Genomic DNA, 22,948 nt, shown 5'->3' on the forward strand with positions numbered 1-22,948 from the left:
CTTGTTCTATATGTTATACCTTGAGTTTTGGTTTACATTGACAATGTTTTACTGAAGCTACATACCAAATTTTGTATGGAATATGTTAAATATATGAATCAATTAAACTTAAACCACGAAACTAGAGATTTTAATTTGGGTTGATGGATTTGATTCATATATTATAAGTTTTTCCATATTTGTTAGTTCACCTCTTTTGTAAGTTGTAAAACAGGCCTGAAGAAGAATCATATAAGGACAGAAGAAAGTGTGAACCAGATAAAATAACACCATCTTAGTTTGATGAGTTTTAGATGAAGGGATTTGAAGCTGGGTTTTACTTGCGTTGTTTTTTTGTTGATATAGTACGTACGAGAGGGAAAAAAGTGTGGATGAACATTTCACACCCGAAGCTGGTTTGTCTTCATTGAACAATTCTAGTTGTGTGCGCTATGCTATGGCTTCAGAATCAAAAGACAATTCTCTGGTGAGTTCACTCGCATATGAACTGCTTTGAGTATCTTGTTTCTGATGTGATTTTTTTTTGTTAGTCTAGATTGGTTTCAGAGTGTTAATACTTTTTGAAACAAAATGGATTAGCTCAATATGATTTTTTTTTTAGTTTTTTACATATGTTAGGCTTACCTATTGTATTTGATTGTATTTATAGTTGTATAGAGTGAAAATTGTACAGGAGAAAACCTTGCTTCTACAAACAATTCTTGTATAGCCATCGGAAAATTAGCATTCCAGGTAACACCAATATGTTGTTTACTCTTGATGTATGCTTGAACTTTTTGGTTAAGTACAAAATCGTTAATGACAAGAGCTAAATATATATTTCATTATCGTTAGAAAGTTTCATCAATTGTGACCAATTTGTCTCTTCCTTCGGCTGGATTATTCAATATGGCGAAGTGACTCTAGCAGCCTAATAAGTCCAATATTTTACTGGCAATGTCTAGACATGCATGCCGAATAAAACATTGCTTCATTTATAAGGCTGCTAGAGTCACTTCTCCATGATGAATAATTAAGCTTAGGGAAGAGACAACATTGGTCTCAATTAATGAGACTTCATGACTAAACTAAAAAGTAAATTAATCTCTTATCATTCACGACATGTTACTTAAACAGAAACTTCAAGCATTCGTCGACAATAAACACAATAATGGTGTAACCTTGTATACTAATTCTCCAATGGCTATACAATGAATGTTTGCAAAAGGAAGAATTTCTCCAGTAAAACTTCCACTAAATACAAATCATAAAAACTATCAAATACAATAGCTAATTATAAATACAATCAACAGTATGTACTTGTTCTATTAGTTTTACCTTAGTTCTGGTTTACGTTGATAGTCATTTATTGAAGCTAGCTATACAAAATTTTGTTTGGAATCTGTTAACTGTAATCTATCAAAATAAAAAATAAGGAAATTAAGAGATGTTGGTTGATGGATTTGTATCATATATTATTGGATTTTCTATTTTTGTTTGTTATGTTTTTTAATGATATTGCAATTGTAATGAAGCGTTACTCCAATAATAGTTTTAAGACAATCCTACATAAAATCAACAGTTTCAACCCAACTCGATAAAAGTGTTTTCGAAATAACATTAACAAAATAAGCAAGATAAAATGAAACTGAAAAAATCTATAGTGCTATAATTAAAGATAAGTCGGAAAAAATGGAGTGGATAATAGAAACGATAATCAACATAGAAAGATATTTCAATATCAACATAGAGGGCCGCAAACAAATTTTGAATTTGATGTTAATATAAGAGATATTTAATTAAATAGATAATCTCAGTTACCTTGTGTATATTATTTTCTGTTCAAGTATCACCTTAATAATTATTACTTTAATATTTCTACTATTTATAACTATATTATGCATTGGAAAACTCACCACAAGGAAAATTCTAAATTAATCTTATCACAAAAGAAAATGTGATCATATACTTATCTACCATCAATGAATGTGCAACTATTTTATAAAACGATTAAGTAAGTTAATCATAGGGGAACCCAACCTCTTTCCATTTGTATGTTATTAACTGGCTTAGCAAAATAAAACAACCTCGGATCAAGCTTTCTCTAGCCTAGAACCACCAAGAACCAGCCTCAAAACGCACTAGAATCCCACCAAAATTCACTAGAGAACACTTATAAGCTTTTCCCTCTATGGGATAGGACAAAAGCGGCGAAACACTCCATAGTCGACTTCTTCTTCTTTAAAAAGTTGAGTCCTAGGGTTAAACCAACCCTCCCAAATCGATTTCTCAAATTAAAACAAACCGGCTGACCGGAAAAATGTTGGTGTCGATCGACACCCATCCTTAGTGTCGATCGACACCACATATTTTTACCCATATCGTTTCTAATTTTCATTTCTTATTTTGGAGAGCAAAAACGCTGTGTATTCCTTAAGAACACATTGAATTCTATAGTAAATTTTGAAAGCACGAAATGATAAACTTTTTGACGCTAAGGATATATCTCTGATAGACACTTACCAACTTGCTATGCCAAAAGCAACTAGCTGGATAATTACCCAAATCGTTGAGGAAGTCGTGGATACAGACCTAGAAGTTACGGTGGGCCCATCTTAACCGGAACCGATGACTAAAGCAACACGCTGTCAAATTGATGCCTCATGGCATAGTGATGATCTTTATTTTGGGTTGGGGTTTGTTCTTGATTTAGGTACGTTTCATTTACTTGGACTAAAAGGTACTATAAGATTTCTATCCCTCTTCCATGCTAAATTAGAATCCCTCCTTTGGCTATGGAGGCAACTTTATCTCTGGGCTATTTGTCGATCCGGGTTGAGACAAGTTGTGCATATCTACGAAAAATGTTGGAAGAAGAGGGAGAGTGGCTAAATTTTACATCTGTATTAGACCTTTTTTAAGATTCTTCAATCATCTTTTAGTGACTTTCCTATAAATTTTAATTCTCGTAGTCATAATGTGTGTGCCGACGCTCTTGCAAAGGGCGCTCGAGTACGTGGTGATACCTTTTCCCATGTAAGCTCTTGGTTTCCGAAGTGGCTGCCTTTTGAGGCCAACCTTTTCGAAAAAGTTTAATAAGATATGATGTTCTTATGTCAAAAAGAAGATAATAACTACTATAGGGAGATTCGATCCAAATAATTTATACGGTTAAAAAAAATATAAACTCCTTTTTACAAGGTTTATTTTTAAAAAAATATATTTTTAAAAGGGTTTAAGAAGTTTTTAAATTGTTTTAAACAATTTTAAAATGGTTTTAATAATGTATTTATACGGTATTTATAAAAGATATAAAAAATTTTAAACATTTATAAAGCTAATTTTTGTGTATATTTATAAGCTTACACAAATATTTGGACTAATTTAAACATTTTATCGGTTTTTTTGATAAATTTTTAAAACGGAATATTTTTTTTAAGTAATATTTTAACAGCGGTTTTTTAAAAATTTTTCCTTACTTGAAATCCCCATAAGAGAAAGATATTTATCAAGTTATATTTTAGCTATTTATTAACAATTTGTTATACTATCGATTTAAATAGTATGCAAAACTATATTTCTTAAAGAGGTATACCCAAATTAGTGATCTCTACATTTATATTTCATGAGTAAAAAAAAATTTGATCGACAATATAAATAGAACTATAATTAAAATATACACAAATATAATTTCGAATGATAAACACTTTCTGAAAACATACGTCAGGCCTTTGATCTTCCATCAGTGTGCAACCATTACATGTAAAACAATAGAGTCTAAGAAGAAGGATGGTGATCGTGAACATTGAAATCAAGAATTGAAGGGGTTAAAAAAACGCAAAATATATCCAAGCTGAGATCTTAACTAGTTTCAATAAATTAAAGTTTTTATTTCATTCTTATCTCCTTAAGGGAGAAGATATAAATATATCTCTTACTCCGTTTCTTCTTTTATTAAATATTTCAACACGATTGTGCGCCATATGAATCTCTTAAATAATATTTTTTTTGTATAACCTGGAATAACGTCACTAGATCAAGCGAACAACAAGCCATACACAACATGAAATGGTACTTGCATACGTTTTATAGAATATTCAATCTATTTTGTATTGTATCATAAAGAATGGTACATTTGATTTGGATGTTCTTTTGTTGTCTTCATTATATTGTAGTGGTACCATAGAATTAGGGTGAGGTAATAATGTATTATCAAATTAAATACATACTTTAATTCACCATCTGATGCGAATGCATATTGTTTGAGTTAGCAATCAATTTGTTTTTTGGAGCAATGGACGGCACGTGAAGATCCTAACAGTAATAATACAAATCACCTAAGAATTTGGTACACATCAATGTGCAAAACTGGTTTGAAATAGTATTTGATCTTTGATCTTTTATTTGACTAGTTTGAAGTATTAATTTTTTGGACAAAATTACCCTTAATAATCTATTAATTTAACCACACGCCCCCTTCCCCAGAAAAAGCAAACAAGAAAGGAAACAAATATTTTCAATTTTATTCTTAATTAATTTAATTTGTTGATTATCAAAAATAAATAAATAAATTATTTGTTGACTAAATAAAATTATTTAAATCTGAAGTCAAAGCGCCACGTTTCAAATTACCATAAATTAAATACTCATTAAGTGGTAAGAAAAGATTTAGCTTATCTTTACATGTAGGGTTTTTGCCCCTTTATTTGTTTTTGGTTTGGGTTTAAATATCATTTAGAAAACAAAAAAAATTATTTCCGTCTTCCATCTCTTCTCTTCAACCAGATTATTCACAAAACATTTCTTTCTCCAAAGGCAAAAGATAATGTTTTCATGTCAATGCCTGTGAGATACGACAAATACCTAAGCGAGCAACAATCAGACAAGTAAACAAGCTAAAAACTTTTGTTTAATTATTTTTTTTCGAAGAGTTTAGCACTGAAGTATCTGAGGCTGGTTTTAACTCTTGTGTGGTTTTATTTTGACATAGTACGTACAAGAGTGAAGAAAGGGATGATGAACAATTCACAACCCGAGTCTGGTTCGTCTTCATTGACCAACTCTTGTTATGTGTGCTTTGGTATGGCTTCACAATTAGGTGATGATTCTTTGGTGAGTTTATTCGCATTTGAAAATCTTTGTGCATCTCGTTTCATATTTGATTGTTGTTTTGTTAGTCCAGTTTTGGTATAAGAGAATTAGTACATGTCAAAATTAAATGGATAGCTCAATATGATTTTGCTTAGGCTTATGTACTTGTTCTATATGTTATACCTTGAGTTTTGGTTTACATTGACAATATTTTACTGAAGCTACCTACCAAATTTTGTATGGAATATGTTAAATATATGAATCAATTAAACTTAAACCACGAAACTAGAGATTTTAATTTGGGTTGATGGATTTGATTCATATATTATGAGTTTTTCCATATTTGTTAGTCATGGTTTTTTTTTTTAATTATCAAGTAAAAATCCAACAAAGAGTTACCTCTTTTGTAAGTTGTAAAATAGGCTTGAAGAAGAAGCATATAAGGACAGAAGAAAGTGTTGAATCAGATAAAATAAAACCATCTTAGTTTGATGAGTTTTAGATGAAGGGATCTGAAAATTAGCATTCCAGGTAACACCAATATGTTGTTAACTCTTGATGTATGCTTGAACTTTTTGGTTAAGTACAAACTCGTTAATGACAAGAGCTAAATATATATTTCATTATCGTTAGGAAGTTTCATCAATTGTGACCAATATGTCTCTTCCTTGGGCTGGATTATTCAATATGGCGAAGTGACTCTAGCAGCCTTATATATCCAATATTTTACTGGCAATGTCTAGACATGCATGCCGAATAAAACATTTCTTCATTTATAAGGCTGCTAGAGTCACTTCTCCATGATGAATAATTAAGCTTAAGGACGAGACAACATTGGTCTCAATTAATGAGACTTCGTGACTAAACTAAAATGTAAATTAATCTCTTATCATTCACGACTTGTTACTTAAGCAGAAACATCAAGCATTCGGCGACAATAAACACAATAATGGGGTAACCTTGTATACTAATTCTCCCATTGCTATACAATCATTGTTTGCAAAAGGAAGAATTTCTCCAGTAAAATTTCTACTCAATACAAATCATAAAAACTATCAAATACAATAGCTAATTATAAATACAATCAAAAGTATGTACTTGTTCTATTAGTTTTACCTTAGTTCTGGTTTACGTGGATAGTCATTTATTGAAGCTAGCTATACAAATTTTTTTTTGGAATCTGTTAATTGTAATCTATCAAAATAAAAAATAAGGAAATTAAGAGATGTTGGTTGGTGGATTTGTATCATATATTATTGGATTTTCTATTTTTGTTTGTTATGTTTTTTAATGAAATTGCAATTGTAATGAAGCGTTACTCCAATAATAGTTTTAAGACAATCCTACGTAAAATCAACAGTTTCAAACCAACTCGATAAAAGTATTTGCGAAATAACATTACCAAAATCACTAGAGAACACTTATAAGCTTTTCCCTCTCTGGGATAAGACAAAAGCGGCGAAACACTCCATAGTCGACTTCTTCTTCTTTAAAAAGTTGAGTCCTAGGGTTAAACTGTAACGCCCGTGTTCTGTAAAATAATATGAGACTTGATTGTGTATAATAATTAGGGTGGAGTCGGTTTAATTCAGGTTGATTTCCTAAACTGGTCGATTTGTTTAATTGAATCAAAGGAGGTTTAATTAATATCGATTTAGGTAAATCCTGATTTAATCATAATTAAACCTAAAACCCTAGTTTTATAACGAACGCTTCTTCTTTCTTTTGTTTTGTTGCTGTTGTTTCTGAGAGTTGAGTTGAGAAAAGGAGAAGGAGAAGTTCACTTGTGAGAAGTAGAGGGTTAGCTTTTCTTTGATGTTTAGAGCAAGAGAAACAGATTCGTCACGTCTTGATAGAATAGAGTTCCGACGTATCAAATCTTATCGAAAGGTAACGAAATTTGGTAGGTTTGTGCTTAAGGCGTGTACGTTGATTCTCCTTTTACAGAAGTGAATTCGGATTAATATTCAGTGAGTTATATGCAGTTTGGTGAGACGCGTTTTCTCTGCTGCGAACTGGGATCAACGTAGTTTGTAAGTGCGATCATGGTTTCATCGTTTCTCTGATCGGCACCAAAGTTTGTGGGGATCTTCGTGACGTCGGGGTCTTGCTTTCCACCGAAAGGATTAAGGAATTAACGGGCGTTGTTTGGCAGTTGCAGTTGCGAGGAGAGTCTTTCCTGGTTGTATTTGTTATTCAAATCACCTTGTTAAGGTGAGTGCGTGACCATGAGCTTATCTAAGCGATTGGGATTGAGTGACTTGTTTGTGATGATTTGTAGGTGAACTGAAAGTGTTATTGGGTGTTTATCTTGCTGGATGGTTTGTTTATGTTATATATGTGGGTGTTATCTCATTGCTTGTGTGTATAGCTCCTAGATGGGAGGATCGCCTCACTGAGTATTTGTGATAATACTCACGCATCTCATTGTGTTTGTGGTGCAAGTATAGTGTGATCCGTGGAATCATGGCGAGAAGAGTAGGATGATCTAGGCGCTCATTGGTGTTTTAGATTATTGTTGGATTTGTTAGGGTGTTAGAATGAAATTTAGAAACATGTTAGGATGATCATGTTTTGGAATAATGTTTGGTTGAACTTGCTGGTTTAATGGAATTGTTTGGTTTAATTGATTTAAATTGATTAGGACCGGTTTAGCTGGTTTGAATTAATTGGGTTAATCCGGTTTGCATGTTAAAAGAAAAACAAAACGGGATGGGTTCTTTCAATTTGGTATCAGAGCCCTTACGATTCTAGGGCGGGAGTAAACTGGTGATTTTTTTTAATGTGATGTGTGAATTTTGTTGATGAGAAATGATGATGTGGATTGCATGCTGATTGATTTGTGTGTTTAATCAATTGTGTGAGCATGGAGACCTAGATCATCCTCTCGAGCCTTCAATGAGATTCCACGGTAAGTTGTGATGTTTTATCTTTTCTCTAGTCGTTTGTTTTCCTAGTTTCTGCTCGTGGCAGTGTGGGAGAATAGGGGTTGCGAGCGTGGTGCTCGTAGTATTTGTGTGGTCATGGTGGGTGTAGTCCGGAATGCGGGTCTTCGGTGTTGTTTTGTTGGAAATGGATTTCCGAGAAGTTAAGTTGGAGACTATTATGTAATACCCTGAGTGACGGGATGGTGTGGGAGTTGACTTGAAGAATGGTCATGGTGGAGATGATATTCCATGTGGGAATATTGTTTGGTAGGTATGACATTGTCATATCGTACTTCGTCTATGTGAGTATTTCTTAGATTTGACTTGGTTGTGTCATGTGAAAGAGAAATATGTGTGAGTTTCTAAAAATAGAAAGCGTCGGGTTTGACGGTTCTATTTTTGGAAAGTTTCAGGATTGTGGTTAGTATAGCGTTGCGATGCTATAGGAGAACCACGGGAGGTATATGTGGGTACCGGAATTGGCACTCCGGGCTGGCACCCCATTCCGTTTAGGCCCGTTGGCGAAGGCCCATTGTTGGAACTGCCCAGCCCGTCAGGCGAAGTCCAGTAGGAGCCGGGGGTACGAAAGGAGGATCGAAATGGGCTATCAGCGGGTCAAGCGGCGTCTTAATGAGAATGGCGCGATTCGCAGAGCAGAGTTCGATGTGCGTTTAATGCTTGCCAGAGTAGTATAAATAGGAGGAAAAACAAAGTGTAAAGGGGTCGGATTTTTTGGGCAAAGTATTCTAAATAAAAACTAAGCATTTTTCTCTCAAACATTTCGCAATCCTATTTACGAGTTCGGACAGGGAATTAGGAACCCACTCGAGTTCACTCCGTTTCCAGTTCGTAGATTTCAGCTCCCACATTTTGGCGCCGTTTGTGGGGACCCTTATTCCCTAACCCACCGATTCCTCGTTTCCGACCTTCCGTCCTCAGCCTAGCAAAATGTCGAGCGATGATAGTCAGGTAACCCTCGGTTCTATTCAGAAGTTATTGCAGGATTTATTCGGGAAGACAGAGCAGCAGTTAGCTACAGCTGCGCTCTCGGAGAAGCTCGGAGGATTCGAGAAGCGGTCCACCGCTCAGGTGGCCGCCTTGTCTGAAACCGTCTCCGAGCTGTCTAACGCTCACAACGCTTACGCAGCCCAAGTGGACGCGCTTGTGGAAGGGACATATGTCAGTACCGCGCTCCGCAGGTTCGCATGCTCGATTTTGGTGGAGGGTTACCAGCGACGTCCCCGGGGAGCGGGCGACCAGTCCCCCCAGTCGCTGCGAACTCGGCAGAGAACCAGCCAAGAGAGGCTGGTCTGTCTGTCGGATCTCCCGCGAGTAGGAACTCCACACCTGGCCACATCCGCACTCCGACCCAGCACAGGGCGGTGGCCGTGCCCAATCCGGAGATTTCATTCCTCCAGAATGAGATGCGAGCCATGCAGTCAAAGGTCCACTATGCGACTAGCTCCGCCCCTAATATCGATCGAGTCATCGAGGAGTCGAAGCGGACTCCATTCTCGCGTAGAATCTCTACAATGCGTATCAAAGATACGCGAAAGGTTAAATTTCTCAGCTACGAAGGAAAGGGCGACCCTAAAGTTCACCTCCACACTTTCCTCCTTACGGTAGGAAGGGTTGACTTCGATCCTTATGAGGAGGATGCGGGGTATTGCAAGCTCTTCGCCGAAACATTTGTCGGACCAGCCCTCCTGTGGTTTGCCTCGCTTCAAGAAGGGACGATCGACAGCTTCACTCAACTCTCCACTACATTCGTGAAGCAGTATTCGAGTTTCATAGGAGTGGGTGTGACCGACGCTCAGTTGTGGAATTTGAGCCAGGGTCCAAACGATTCACTTCGGTCTTACATCACTAAGTTTAAAGAAATAATGGTCCAGATCCCCAGACTCCCCGACTCGGCGGCATTGTCCGCCCTTAAAAATGGTTTATGGCACGAATCTCGACTCAGGGAAGAGTTGACGGTTAACCGCCCTTCCAGTATCCAGGACGCCCTCCACTGGGCATCAAACTGGATCATAGCGGAGGAGGAGAAAGCCGCACTCGCCAAGAAGTATAAAGTAACTCCCAAACCGAGCTTCGATCAGGGAGCCAGACAGTACGTGCAGGGGCAAAGGCCGGGACCAGCCTCCTTCGCGGTGGACCACCAGAAGGGGGGACCTAAGGGCGCCCCATCGAAACAAAGGTTCGGATCGCGAGGTAGAAACGGAGCCTTACCGAGCAATAAGTGGACTCGGGAGAAGCAGGAGAACAATTCTTTTTGCGAACTCCACAAGGTGGCTGGGCACGCCACCCCGAACTGCAAAAAACTCATGCTCTTACGCGCCGAAAGGTTCATGAACGGGGTGATGCCGGACATAACAATCGATGAGCTCAATCAGGCGCAAAACGCAGTTCAGCTCGTATCTGAGGCAGTTGCCGAAGAGGAGGAGCTCCCCCCGGCCAAAAAACCGAAGGCACTTATCGAAGAGATCCCTCAAGAAACAAAGAAGCGCATCGACGTGATTATGGGCGGGTCCAGGATATTTTGAAATTCTATCAGAGCCATTAAGGACCATCAGAGGAAATTAAACAAATCGGCCCCAAAGAGGCAAAAGACGCGCGAAGTCTACCCCGAGATAACTTTCTCGGAAGAAGAGACAGAGAGCCTCGACTCCCCTCACGATGACGCGGTGGTCATCACCTTGGATGTAGCGAACCACGAAGTGTGTAGGATGAGGGTCGATACGGGGAATTCAGTGGATCTAATTTTTCTGAACACTCTCACAAGGATGGGCATAGACAGGAGTCACATCGTCGGGCCTCCGGCTCCCTTAGTTTCGTTCACCAGCGAAACGTCGATGTCCCTGGGAACAATAACCCTCCCGGTCGCTGCGCGGGGAGTATCCAAGATGGTGGAGTTCACCGTTTTCGACCGACCCGCGGCATATAACACTATTCTAGGGACTCCGTGGTTGTATCAGATGAAGGCGGTCCCGTCTACCTACCACCAGTGCGTCAAATTTACAACGCCTAACGGAGTCCGTGAGATACTGGGTAGCCAGCGTACGGCCAGGAGCTGATATCTGGCTGTGCATAAGCTCTTGATCCAATAGCAACCACATCTCGAGGTCGCCAAGAACCCGATGAAGAGTAGGATGAACGGCGAACTTTACGAAGAAATCCAGCTTAATGAGCTGTTCCCCGAGCAGAAGGTAAAAATTGGGGGTGGGCTTTTCCCCAGAGGTCAAGGAAGAGTTAATAAGCTTTCTGCGAAGGAATAAGTCAACTTTCGCATGGGAGGTGAAGGAAATGGTAAGCATCAGCACGGATGTGATATCTCACGAACTCAATGTCCACCCTACTTTCAAGCCTGTTCGGCAGAAGCGTAGAAAGTTGGGAAAAGAACGGGCCGAAGTGGTAAATGCCGAAGTGGACCGCCTGCTCGAGGCCGGACTTATCCGGGAAGTCCAGTACCTGGAATGGCTGGCGAACACAATGATAGTCAAGAAGAAGAATGGCAAGTCGCGGGTCTGTGTCGATTTCACCGACCTAAACAAAGCTTGCCCGAAGGATAGTTTCCCCCTCCCGCACATCGACCGGTTGGTGGAGTCCACTTCGGGGCACGAGCTGTTAACGTTTATGGACGCATTTTCGGGGTACAACCAAATCATGATGCATCCCGACGACCAAGAAAAGACATCTTTCATCACGGATCGAGAGATCTTTTGCTACAAAGTGATGCCATTCGGATTAAAAAATGCTGGCACTACATACCAACGATTGGTGAACAGGATGTTCGCCGAACTATTGGGAAAAACGATGGAGGTATACATTGACGACATGCTGGTAAAGTCGATGGAATCCAGCCAGCACGTCGGGCATCTCGAGGATTGTTTTGCGATCCTCAACAAATTTGGCATGAAATTGAACCCAACCAAATGCACATTTGCGGTCCCCTCGGGAGAGTTTCTAGGTTATATTGTGACCGAAAGGGGGATCGAGGCAAACCCTAGGCAGATAAAAGACTTTCTGTCGATGACTTCACCGCGGAATCTCCGCGAGCTTCAGCGCATGAATGGGAGGATTGTAGCTCTAAACAGATTCATCTCGAGGTCCACAGATATATGCTTACATTTTTTCGAGCTCCTCCGGAAGGGCAACAAAAATTTTCGTTGGGCGAGCAGTGTGAAGAAGCGTTCGGACAACTCAAACAATATCTGTCTAACCCTCCTGTCCTAGCCAAGCCCAAGCTCGGGGAACCCCAGTTTTTGTACGTAGCAGTGTCTGAACACGCCGTGAGCGGGGTACTAGTAAAGGAAGAGAGGGGAGAGCAGAGACCGGTGTTTTACATAAGCAAGACTATCACAGGAGCTGAAGTTCGCTACCCTATGATCGAGAAGTTGGCTCTGGCCGTGGTCACCTCGGCCAGGAAGCTTCGGCCGTACTTTCAGTCTCACACGATTGTGATTCTAACCTCGCAGCCATTGCGAACTATACTTCACAGCCCAAGCCAGTCAGGGCGGATGGCAAAATGGGCAATCGAGCTTAGCGAGTATGATATGGAATTCCGAGCTCGAACTGCTGCCAAATCGCAGGTGCTCGCCGACTTCTTAATCGAACTGCCAATTGCCAGTACAAAAGGCGAAGAGGAAGGTCCGTGGACATTGCACGTCGACGGGGCCTCTACCAAACACGGTAGCGGTGTCGGAGTCAGGCTTCGCGCACCCACTGATGAGGTAATCGAGTAGTAATTTAGATTAGCATTCGACGCCTCGAATAACGAGGCCGAGTACGAAGCACTGCTAGCCGGACTCCGGTTGGAAGTGGGAATTGGAGTCCATCGTCTTCGCGCTTTCTGCGACTCACAACTCGTGGCAATCCAGTTTTCGGGGGAGTACGAGGCAAAGGACGGGCGCATGGAAGCTTATTTACCCATGGCAAAGGAACTAGCCGAGCGATTCGAGCACTTTGAATTGATAAAAATCCCTAGGGCGGAGAACTCGGCTGCTGACTCACTAGCGTCCCTTGCCTCGATCTCGGATCCTGCCTTAACAAGGATTATCCCGGTGGAAATCTTGGAGCGCCCTAGCGTTTGCCTGAGCGGGGTGAACATACTTACAAGGTCGATGCAGCGTCGGCTCGATAGGGGGGAAATAATCCATGAGCTACCCGTCGCCCCCGCCAAAGCCGTCAGATCTCGACGGAACGCTTAAGGAGATCCCCCTGCTCCCATTGGCGGGGAAAACTCCGAAGCGCCGGCTGGGACTCTAGCAGCCCGATTCCCCTATGGTGAGGAGCCTGGAAGGGAAGGGCCAGAGGACACCTCATGGCTCCCGGAGAAGGACCAAGAAGTGTACTGGAGAACCCCCATCCTATCCTACCTAAGGGAAGGTGAGCTGCCCCAGGATAAATGGCAGGCTCGGAAGATTAGAACCGTGTTGGCCCGATTCTGCCTGCACAACGAGGGCCTGCTCCGTCGCAGTGTCGGAGGTCCTTATTTAACCTGCATCGCTGGGAAGTCGCCGGGGATAGTGATGCGGTCAGTCCATGATGGACCCAATGGGGATAACGCAGGGGCCCGAACACTGGTAATCAAAATCAAATGATACGGTTTCTTTAGGCTAACGATGAAAGCGGACAGTGAATAATTTGTCAGAAATTGCGAGAAGTGCCAAAGGCACGCCCCTACTATTCACCAACCCTCGGAACTCATGTCGTCAATCTCGGCCACCTACCCGTTCATGAGGTGGTCGATGGATATAATAGGGCCTTTGCATAGCTCGACGAGGGGGTGAGGTTCCTGCTAGTCCTCACCGATTACTTTTCCAAATGGGTAGAGGCGGCCGCGTACTCTGCCATAACGAGTTCTCAGGTCCAGCAGTTCGTATGCAGAGATGTCATTTGCCGTCACGGACTCCCGTACAAGATAGTAACTTATAATGGGTCGCAGTTCGTGTCGAGGCAGTTTGAAGCATTTTGTGCTCATTGGAAGATTCGGTTGAGCAAGTCCACACCCCGCTACTCGCAGGGGAACGGCCAGGCTGAAGCTATGAATAAAGTAATTTTGGCTAACCTAAAGAAGAGGCTGGACTCATATAAGGGTCGGTGGGACAAAGAACTACAAGGCGTATTATGGGCAATCCGAACCACGCCTCGGCGGGTAACGCATGAAACCCCTTTTTCGCTGGTGTATGGGACGGAGGCGGTAGTCCCGGCGGAGCTCGCTGTGTCAGGAGTCCGGGTAATCACGAACCCTACAATGCCCGAAGAGAACGAAGAATGTCTTCGGGATGCCCTCGACTTCATCAAAGAGAAACGCGATCGAGCTTTAGTTCGTTTGCAGCATTACCAGAGCACGATCGTGAAGTACTATAACTCAAGCGTGACCTCCGTGGTCAAAAACACTCGTGCATGAATCTTAAGAAATTCGTGAAACAAGCAAAAAGCAACCAAAAGCAAAAGTAATAATAGCGATAAACAAAAGGGGGGGTCTAAGCCCAATACAACCCCGAACAGGATGTTAAGCAAGCCCGGAGCCCGCGGCAGGGTCTTCAGGGCGGGCCAAAGGAGGGCTAGTCGCCTCACCAACAGGAGCCTCATCACTCCCGGGGCCCGGCTGGTTGCTTCCAGTTCCTGGTTCGGTACAACAGGGGGGTCTGAAGTTGGTTCCTCGATCATAAGGGGGGTAGGAGCGGGATCAGGCCCGAGTTCAGGGGGAGTATCTGCCAGTAAAGCAGTGTATGATACAGTATCAAACAGTAAGTCCTTTACCTTTTCAGCCTCAAGGCGAGTAGCCTTCTCGTCAGCTTTTAAGGTTTCGAGCTCCTCCTTCAAGTCGGCAATCTCGCCCTTCTCGATCTCTTCCACCAACATCCGGTTGGCAGTGATTTCAGCACCTCGGATTGCATGGGGGAGTAAGCGGTCATGCTCCTCGAGGTGCGACCCGATCTTGTCGATCGTGTCCCAGAACTCGGCTAGCGTTTTCCTCCGCTCTTCTCTTCGCACCCTTTCCATCTCGGAGCTGTTCCCTACTTCCAGGAGCTGATTTCTTAGTTTGGTCTCCTGGAGTTCTTTCTTTGCCTCCGTCTCGGCGGTGGTCGCCTGCAGGTACAGCTCCCCAGCCAGCTTTAGCTTGTCTTGACAAGTCTCCAGGGAGGATTCGGCGATCTGCAGGTCAAGCTCGACGGTTCTGAGTTTCTTGTTGAACTTGGCGGCCTTTTCCACTTCAGCTTGGTTGGAGACCTCCAGCGACTTATACTTCTTCACCTCCTTCTCTAAGTCAGAGATTCGAGCTTGCAAAACCCCTATTTCGGTGGCTGAAGGGCTGGCGAAAAGTTGCTCTTCGTAGTGGGCCACCGAGCTGTTAAACTCAAAGAGCATCTGCCAAAGATAGGAAAAGTATTTATGAGGGTGAAGGTGCAACCACTTGCGAAGCGAAAGGGAGTGGGCTTACCTCGCCAACCTTCTCGGCGAAACGGAAGTAGTCCTCCCGATTGTTCACGGACATGTCCTTGAAGGCAGGAACCCGAGCTCCGCATCATGTCAGCCAGGGATTTCAGAGCAGCTAAAAATGAGGTTTTTGCATTAGCTCGGGGTTGCTCATGTATTAGAAGTGAGCTATTAGTAAGTAGTTTACCCGGGAGTTCGCGCCTTGGGGTCGCCTTCGGATCAGCGGAACTCGGAGCTTCGGGCAAGGAGCCCTTCGGGGCAGGGGTCTCAGCGGGCTTCTCCTCAGTTCGTGGTTTGGAGCTCGCACGCACCGGACAAGCTGGTTCCGCAGCTTTCCGATTCTTTGACCCGCTGGATTGGCCATCTTCAGGAGCTGGGCGAGCGGCAGGAGATTCAGCGATGAGGTCGCTGTCGGGTAGAGTGATCACCTTGCGGCCCGTCCTTTCGAGGAAACTTTGGCCCTGGTGTCAGTCAGTGCGGCAACCATTTTCCTCTTTAGTTCCTTCTCTTTTAGCTCCATCTTTTTCTTGTGAGCCCTCTCTTCGCGGTAGTTCATCTTGGGAGGGGCGGACTGAGGAGAAGAGATGGTAAGAAACCTAGTGCGAATGCGAGCACCGGCCTCACGGATTCGGGGACAGGTGAAAGAGTCCCACGCAGTTTCAGCACCGCAGAAGGTAACGAAGTAGTCAGCGAAGGTTTGAGATAATAGCCCACGGTCAAGGGAAGCTGAAAAAAAAAGATAAGAGAGAACGAGTTAGTACCCCGGACAAGCAACTCCTGCAAGTCACCGAAAGTATCCCGGTTAATCGGGAAGAAGAAATAGCCACTTCGGTACTGTTCGTCTTTTTCGGGGAAGTCGTCGAAGACTCGGAACCCAGCCAGCGGGCTGAGATAGAAGGTCCCTCTAGTCCGGCCACTCTTTATCGTGTTGAGGTGGAGGATGTCCTGGAAGGTGATGACGTAGCCGTGCTCTTCGGCTAAGGTCTGCAAGCAAAGAATAGTCCGGACGAAGTTCGGACACAGCTGGGGAAGAGTGATGCCGAGGGCGAACATCGCCTTTACCAGAAGTTCCGGCAACGGAAAGTATAGGCCACATTTCGAGAAAAATATCTCTTAGGCACAGTAGTACCCAGGAGGAGGATCCTCCGGCGACAGGTCATCCCCCGGGGAGATAAGCTCCGTCTCCGACGTGAGACCGCAAAGGAACTTTACGTGTATTAAATCTTCCTCGGCTATCGTCGATCTGGGATGCGGGCCAAATTGACCAGAGAGGGAAGCGTCTCCGGCTTTGAGAGTTTGCTTTGGTGGCGACATGCTTAAGCTTAGAGTCGAGTATGGGAACGGAGTAGCAGAAGATACGGCGAGGAGAAGCGTCGACAAACAGAGAGAAATAGAAGAAGCGAGAGAAAATCTAAAAAGAAAAGCGAAGGAGAGAGGCTCTATCTTTGTTGCGTCTTTGCGGCTGCAACCCAATGATTACCTAGGAAAGCTAGAAGGTCGCGTCCTTTATAGCCGGCAGCCTAGGGATTCCGAAGCGGCAAAACCGGGGGGCGGTAATCCAAAAAGGCAACTTCGAATAAAAACAAATCAATCATATCAGATTCGGGAATCGAAGTTTCTTTATTTACGAAGCATTAAAGTCTCCCGAACTGAGCCACTTCGGAAGACTTGGGGGGGCTTACTGTGGGTACCGGAATTGGCACTCCGGGCTGGCACCCCATTCCGTTTAGGCCCGTTGGCGAAGGCCCATTGTTGGAACTGCCCAGCCCGTCAGGTGAAGTCCAGTAGGAGCTGGGGGTTCGAAAGGAGGATCGAAATGGGCTATCAGCGGGTCAAGCGGCGTCTTAATGAGAATGGCGCGATTCGCAGAGCAGAGTTCGCTGTGCGTTTAATGCTTGCCAGAGTAGTATAAGTAGGAGGAAAAACAAAGTGTAAAGGGGTCGGATTTTTTGGGCAAAGTATTCTAAATAAAAACTAAGCATTTTTCTCTCAAACATTTCGCAATCCTATTTACTAGTTCGGACAGGGAATTAGGAACCCACTCGAGTTCACTCCGTTTCCAGTTCGTGTATTTCAGCTCCCACAGTATATCTGATCTAGAGATATGCTCGGGGGCGTTTAGACTTATTTGCTCGGATGTTATGTGATAGTCTCAGATGACGATTCGAGACCTTGCTTAAGGGTGACGACCCAAGAGCGAGTGTGATACTTCTCGGATACCGTAGCTTGAAGGCTGGAGGCCTAATAGTGAGCCGGTATGACTTGAAGGTTGCAACCTGAAAGCGGGGGGAGTGGTGAGACTTCCCGGATACCGTAGCTTGAAGGCTGGAGGCCTAATAGTGAGCCAGTATGACTTGAAGGTTTTAACCTGAGAGTGGGGGAAGTGGTGAGACTTCCTGGATACCGTAGTCTAAGGCAGAGGCCTGAAGACGAGCCGAGATAATTCATGGGTGAGTATGAGCAAATAGGGTATGGAACTTGAGTATATGGATTAGATAGGAGCATCAGAGGAGTCAGTTGTGGGAGTGCGGATCGTTTGGGACGGTTGCACGGAGTCTGACTTATGGACGATGTTGAAGGATTCGAGTACGAATCCATGTTAGTGGGGGAAAATTGAAACGCCCGTGTTCTGAAAAATAATATGAGACTTGATTGTGTATAAGAATTAGGGTGTAGTCGGTTTAATTCCGGTTGATTTTCTAAATTGGTCGATTTGTTTAATTGAATCAAATGAGGTTTAATTAATATCGGTTTAGGTAAATCCTGATTTAATCATAATTAAACCAAAAACCCTATTTTTGTAAAGAACGCTTCTTCTCCCTTTTGTTTTGTCGTTGTTGTTTCTGAGAGTTGAGTTGAGAAAAGGAGAAGGAGAAGTTCACTTGTGAGAAGGAGAGGGTTAGCTTTGCTTTGGTGTTTAAGGAAAGAGAAGCAGATTCGTCACGTCTTGATAGAATAGAGTTCCGACGTATCAAATCTTAAGGCGTGTACGTTGATTCTCCTTTTTACAGAAGTGAATTCGGATTAATATTGAGTGAGTTATATGCAGTTTGGTGAGAAGCGTTTTCTCTGTTGCAAACTGGGATCAGCGGAGTTTGTAAGTGCGATCATGGTTTCATCGTTTCTCTAATCAGCACCAAAGTTTGTGGGGATCTTCGTGACGTCTGAGTCTTGCTTTCCACCGAAGTGATTAAGGAATTAACGGGCGTTGTTTGGCAGTTGCAGTTGCGAGGAGAGTCTTTGGTTGAAATTGCTGGTTTAATGGAATTGTTTGGTTTAATTTATTTAAATTGATTAGAACTGGTTTATCTGGTTTGAATTAATTGGGTTAATCCGGTTTGCATGTTAAAAGAAAAAAAAACGGGATGGGTTCTTTCATAAACCAACCCTCCCAAATCGATTTCTCAAATTAAAACAAACCGGCTGACCGGACAAATGTTGGTGTCGATCGACACCCATCCTGATTGTCGATCGACACCATATATTTTTACCCATATCATTTCTAATTTTCATTTCTTATTTTGGAGAGCAAAAACGCTGTGTATTCCAGAAGAACACATTAAATTCTATAGTAAAGTTTGAAAGCACGAAATGATAAGCTTTTTGACGCTAAAGATATATATCCGATAGACACTTACCAACTTGTTATGGCAAAAGCAACTAGCTGGAGAATGACCCAAATCGTTGAGGAAGTCGTGGATACAGACCTAGAAGTTATGGTGGGCCCATCTTAACCGGAACCGATGACTAAAGCAGCACGCTGTCAAATTGATGCCTCATGGCATAGTGATGATCTTTATTCGGGGTTGGGGTTTGTTCTTGATGTAGGTACGTTTGATCTACTTGGATTAAAAGGTACTATAAGATTTCTATCCCTCTTCCATACTAAATTAGAATCCCTCCTTTGGTTATGGAGGCAACTTTATCTTTGGGCTATTTGTCGATCCCGGTTGAGACAGATTGTGCACATGTACGAAAAATGTTGGAAGAAGAGGGAGAGTGGCTAATTTTTACATCTGTATTAGACCTTTTTAAGATTCTTCAATCATCTTTTAGTGACTTTTCTATAAATTTAATTTCCCGTAGTCATAATATGTGTGCCGACGCCCTTGGAAGGTTTAATTTCTATAAACTCCTTTTTACAAGGTTTAATTTTTTGAAAAGATATTTTTAAAAGGGTTTAAGAAGTTCTTAAACGGTTTTAAACAATTTTTAAATTGTTTTAATAATGTATTTATACGGTATTTATAAAAGATATATAAAATTTTAAACATTTATAAAGCTAATTTTTGTGTATATTTATAAGCTTACACAAATATTTGGACTATTTAAACATTTTTATTGGCTTTTTTGATAAATTTTGAAACGGGGTTGTTTTTTAAAGTAATTTAACAGCGGTTTTTTAAAAAGTTTCCCTTACTTGAAATCCCCATAAGAGAAAGATATTTATCAAGTTATATTTTAGCTATTTATTAACAATTGGTTATACTATCGATTTAAATAGTATGCAAAACTATATTTCTTAAAGCGGTATACCCAAATTAGTGATCTCGACATTTATATTTCATGTGTTAAAAAAATATTTGATCGACAATATAAATAGAACTATAATTAAAATATACGCAAATATAATTTCGAATGATAAACACTTTCTGAAAACATACGTTAGGCCTTTGATCTTCCATCAGTCTGCAAGCATTACATGTAAAACAATAGAGTCTAAGAAGAAGGATGGTGATCGTGAACATTGAAATCAAGAATTGTAGGGGTTAAGAAAACACAAAATATATCCAAGCTGAGATCTTAACTAGTTTTCATAAATTAAAGTTTTTATTTCATTCTTATCTCCTTAAGGGAGAAGATAAAAATATATCTCTTACTCCGTTTCTTCTTCTATTAAATATTTCAACACGACTGTGTGCCATATGAATCTCTTAAATAAAAGTTTTTTTGTATAACCAGGAATAACGTCACTAGATCAAGCGAACAACAAGCCATACACAACATGAAATGGTACTTGCATACGTTTTATAGAATATTCAATCTATTTTGTATTGTATCATAAAGAATAGTACATTTGATTTGGAAGTTCTTTTGTTTTCTTCATTATATTGTAGTGGTACCATAAAACTAGGGTGAGGTAATAATGTATTATCAAATTAAATACATACTTTAATTCACCATCTGATGCAAATGCCTATTGTTTGAGTTAGCAATCAATTAGTTTTTTGGAGCAATGTACGGCACGTGAAGATCCTAGCAGCAATACTACAAATCACCTAAGAATTTGGTCCACATCAAGGTGCAAGACTGGTTTGAAACAGTATTGGATCTTTGATCTTTTATTTGACTAGTTTTAAGTATTAATTTTTTGGACAAAATTACCCTTAATAATCCATCAATTTAACCACACGCCCACTTCCCCAGAAAAAAGCAAACAAGAAAGGAAACAAATATTTTCAATTTTATTCTTAATTAATTTAATTTTTTGATTATCATTAAATATAGAAATAAATTCTTTGTTGACTAAATAAACTTATTTAAATCTGAAGTCATAGCGCCACGTTTCAAATTACCATAAATTAAACACTCATTAAGTGGTAATAAAAAATTTAGCTTATCTTAACATGTAGGGTTTTCTTTTTTCCCTTTATTTCTTTTTGGTTTGGGTTTAAAAATCATTTAGAAAACAAAAATAAATTATTTCCGTCTTCCATCTCTTCTCTTCCACCAGATTATTCATAAAACATTTCTTTCTCCAAAGGCAAATGATAATGTTTTAATGTCAATGCCTGTGAGATACGACAAATACCTAAGCGAGCAACAATCAGACAAGTAAACGAGTTAAAAACTTTTGATACGACAAATACCTCAGCTAGTCATTTACTGAAGCTAGCTTTACCAAAAAAAATTTGGACTTTTTTAATTGGAATCTATCAAAATAAAAAATAAGGATATTAAGAGATTTTGGTTGTTAGATTTGACTTATATATTATGAGATTATCCATTTTTGTTAGTTATGGGTTTGTAAATGACATTGCAAATGTAATGAAGCATTACTCGAGTAATCTTTTCAACACAATCCTACATTAAATCAACAGTTTTCAACCCAACTTGATAAAAGCATTTGTAGAATAAAATTATCAAAATAAGCAAGATAAAATGGAACAAAAAAAAAAGCTATAGTGCTTTAATTAGAGATAAAGTGGAAACAATGGAGTTATTAATGGAAACGATAATCAACATAAAGCTATTTCAATATCAACATAGAGAGTCCCAAACAAATATTGAATTTGATATTAATATAAGCAATATTTAATTAAATAATAACCTCAGTTAACATCTGTATATTGTTTTCTGTTCAAGTATCACCTTCATAATTACCTTAATTTCTCTATTATTTATAACTATATTATGGATTGGAAAACTCACCACAAGGAAGATTTTAAATTAATTTTATCACAAATGAAAATGTGATCATATACTTATCTACCATTAATGTACTACAACAATTTGATAAAACGATTAAGTAACTTAATCATAGGGGAACCTACACTACAAAAACGAGGCTTGTAGCATCACTAATAATATGTCGATAAATGACTTCAATTTAATCAATTAATAAAAAATGATGTTAAATATGAAGTTTAGTGTCATTTAAAATAAGTATTGACTAATTTAACGTCAGTTACATACAAATCAACCCAAATATATAATTTTACATCAATTAAATAATTGATATATCTATTAAACTTATTAACATCAATAGAAAAACAATGTGAACATCGTTTCAGTTTTATAAACTGATATATATTTTGATGCCACTAATTAATCTGAATGTCAATCGTGTCTGTTAAATATAGTCGGTTGATGCAATTAACAAAAATTGGTTAATCATAGACATGTAATATAATATATTTAAATATTCATATAGAATTGGTTCATCACAAGTAGGGATATATTATGGTGACGACTATGTTAATTTTTCGCATAGTGGCGAATATGTTATATAAAGTTTAATTGGCTCAATTGGTAGATATCATATACCCAAAACCAATGTAATAGACATGAGTTCCATATTCTTTGACAATTATTAACTTTAATTACCTTTTTCTCTAATAAAGTAATTAGGGACAAAACTGTCATTTCCTCATCACCAGTCTCATTAACCTGCAAGTCTGCAATTCTTCTTCTCCTAAAAAAACTATCCTCTAATCCAATTTATATCTATTATTTTTCAAGCTCTTTTTTTGCTAATTTATGATAAATTTTAGAGTTGTAGTGTCATGGACATATAATAGCTGCCCAGATGAGTATGTTGGTAGTCTGTTTTCGAGCTCATAATCCCCACTGATGCGGCCATGTTTGGAATATGGGTTCATCATATTTCTCTGTTTTTCAACTTATATCAATTAATTGTATTTATTCATTTACGTTAGATATTTTCAATTGTGTATGTGGTTAGCTTCGTTTGATTTATTCAAACAAACATATATATATATCATATA

At 40.3% G+C, this 22,948-nt stretch overlaps 2 protein-coding genes and 1 pseudogene across 2 annotated transcripts; 2 read left to right on the plus strand and 1 right to left on the minus strand.

The window, feature by feature from the left end:
• Positions 1-8,945: 8,945 nt before the first annotated feature.
• Positions 8,946-10,540, plus strand: LOC111830952. Its single transcript, XM_023783840.1, has 2 exons — positions 8,946-9,196; positions 9,334-10,540. The coding sequence occupies exons 1-2, from the start codon at positions 8,946-8,948 to the stop codon at positions 10,538-10,540; spliced, it is 1,458 nt and encodes a 485-aa protein (XP_023639608.1).
• Positions 10,541-11,300: 760 nt separating this feature from the next.
• LOC111830953 lies at positions 11,301-14,406 on the plus strand (annotated as a pseudogene).
• Positions 14,407-14,409: 3 nt separating this feature from the next.
• LOC111830954 lies at positions 14,410-15,498 on the minus strand. The gene is made up of 3 exons (XM_023783842.1): positions 15,445-15,498; positions 14,581-15,371; positions 14,410-14,482 (listed from the first exon to the last, which is right to left on the minus strand). Exons 1-3 carry the CDS (start codon positions 15,496-15,498, stop codon positions 14,410-14,412), a joined length of 918 nt encoding a protein of 305 aa, XP_023639610.1.
• Between the last annotated feature and the right edge of the window lie 7,450 nt (positions 15,499-22,948).

The sequence above is a fragment of the Capsella rubella genome, unplaced genomic scaffold (assembly GCF_000375325.1).
Source record: "Capsella rubella cultivar Monte Gargano unplaced genomic scaffold, Caprub1_0 scaffold_4, whole genome shotgun sequence".
Taxonomy (NCBI): Eukaryota; Viridiplantae; Streptophyta; class Magnoliopsida; order Brassicales; family Brassicaceae; genus Capsella; species Capsella rubella.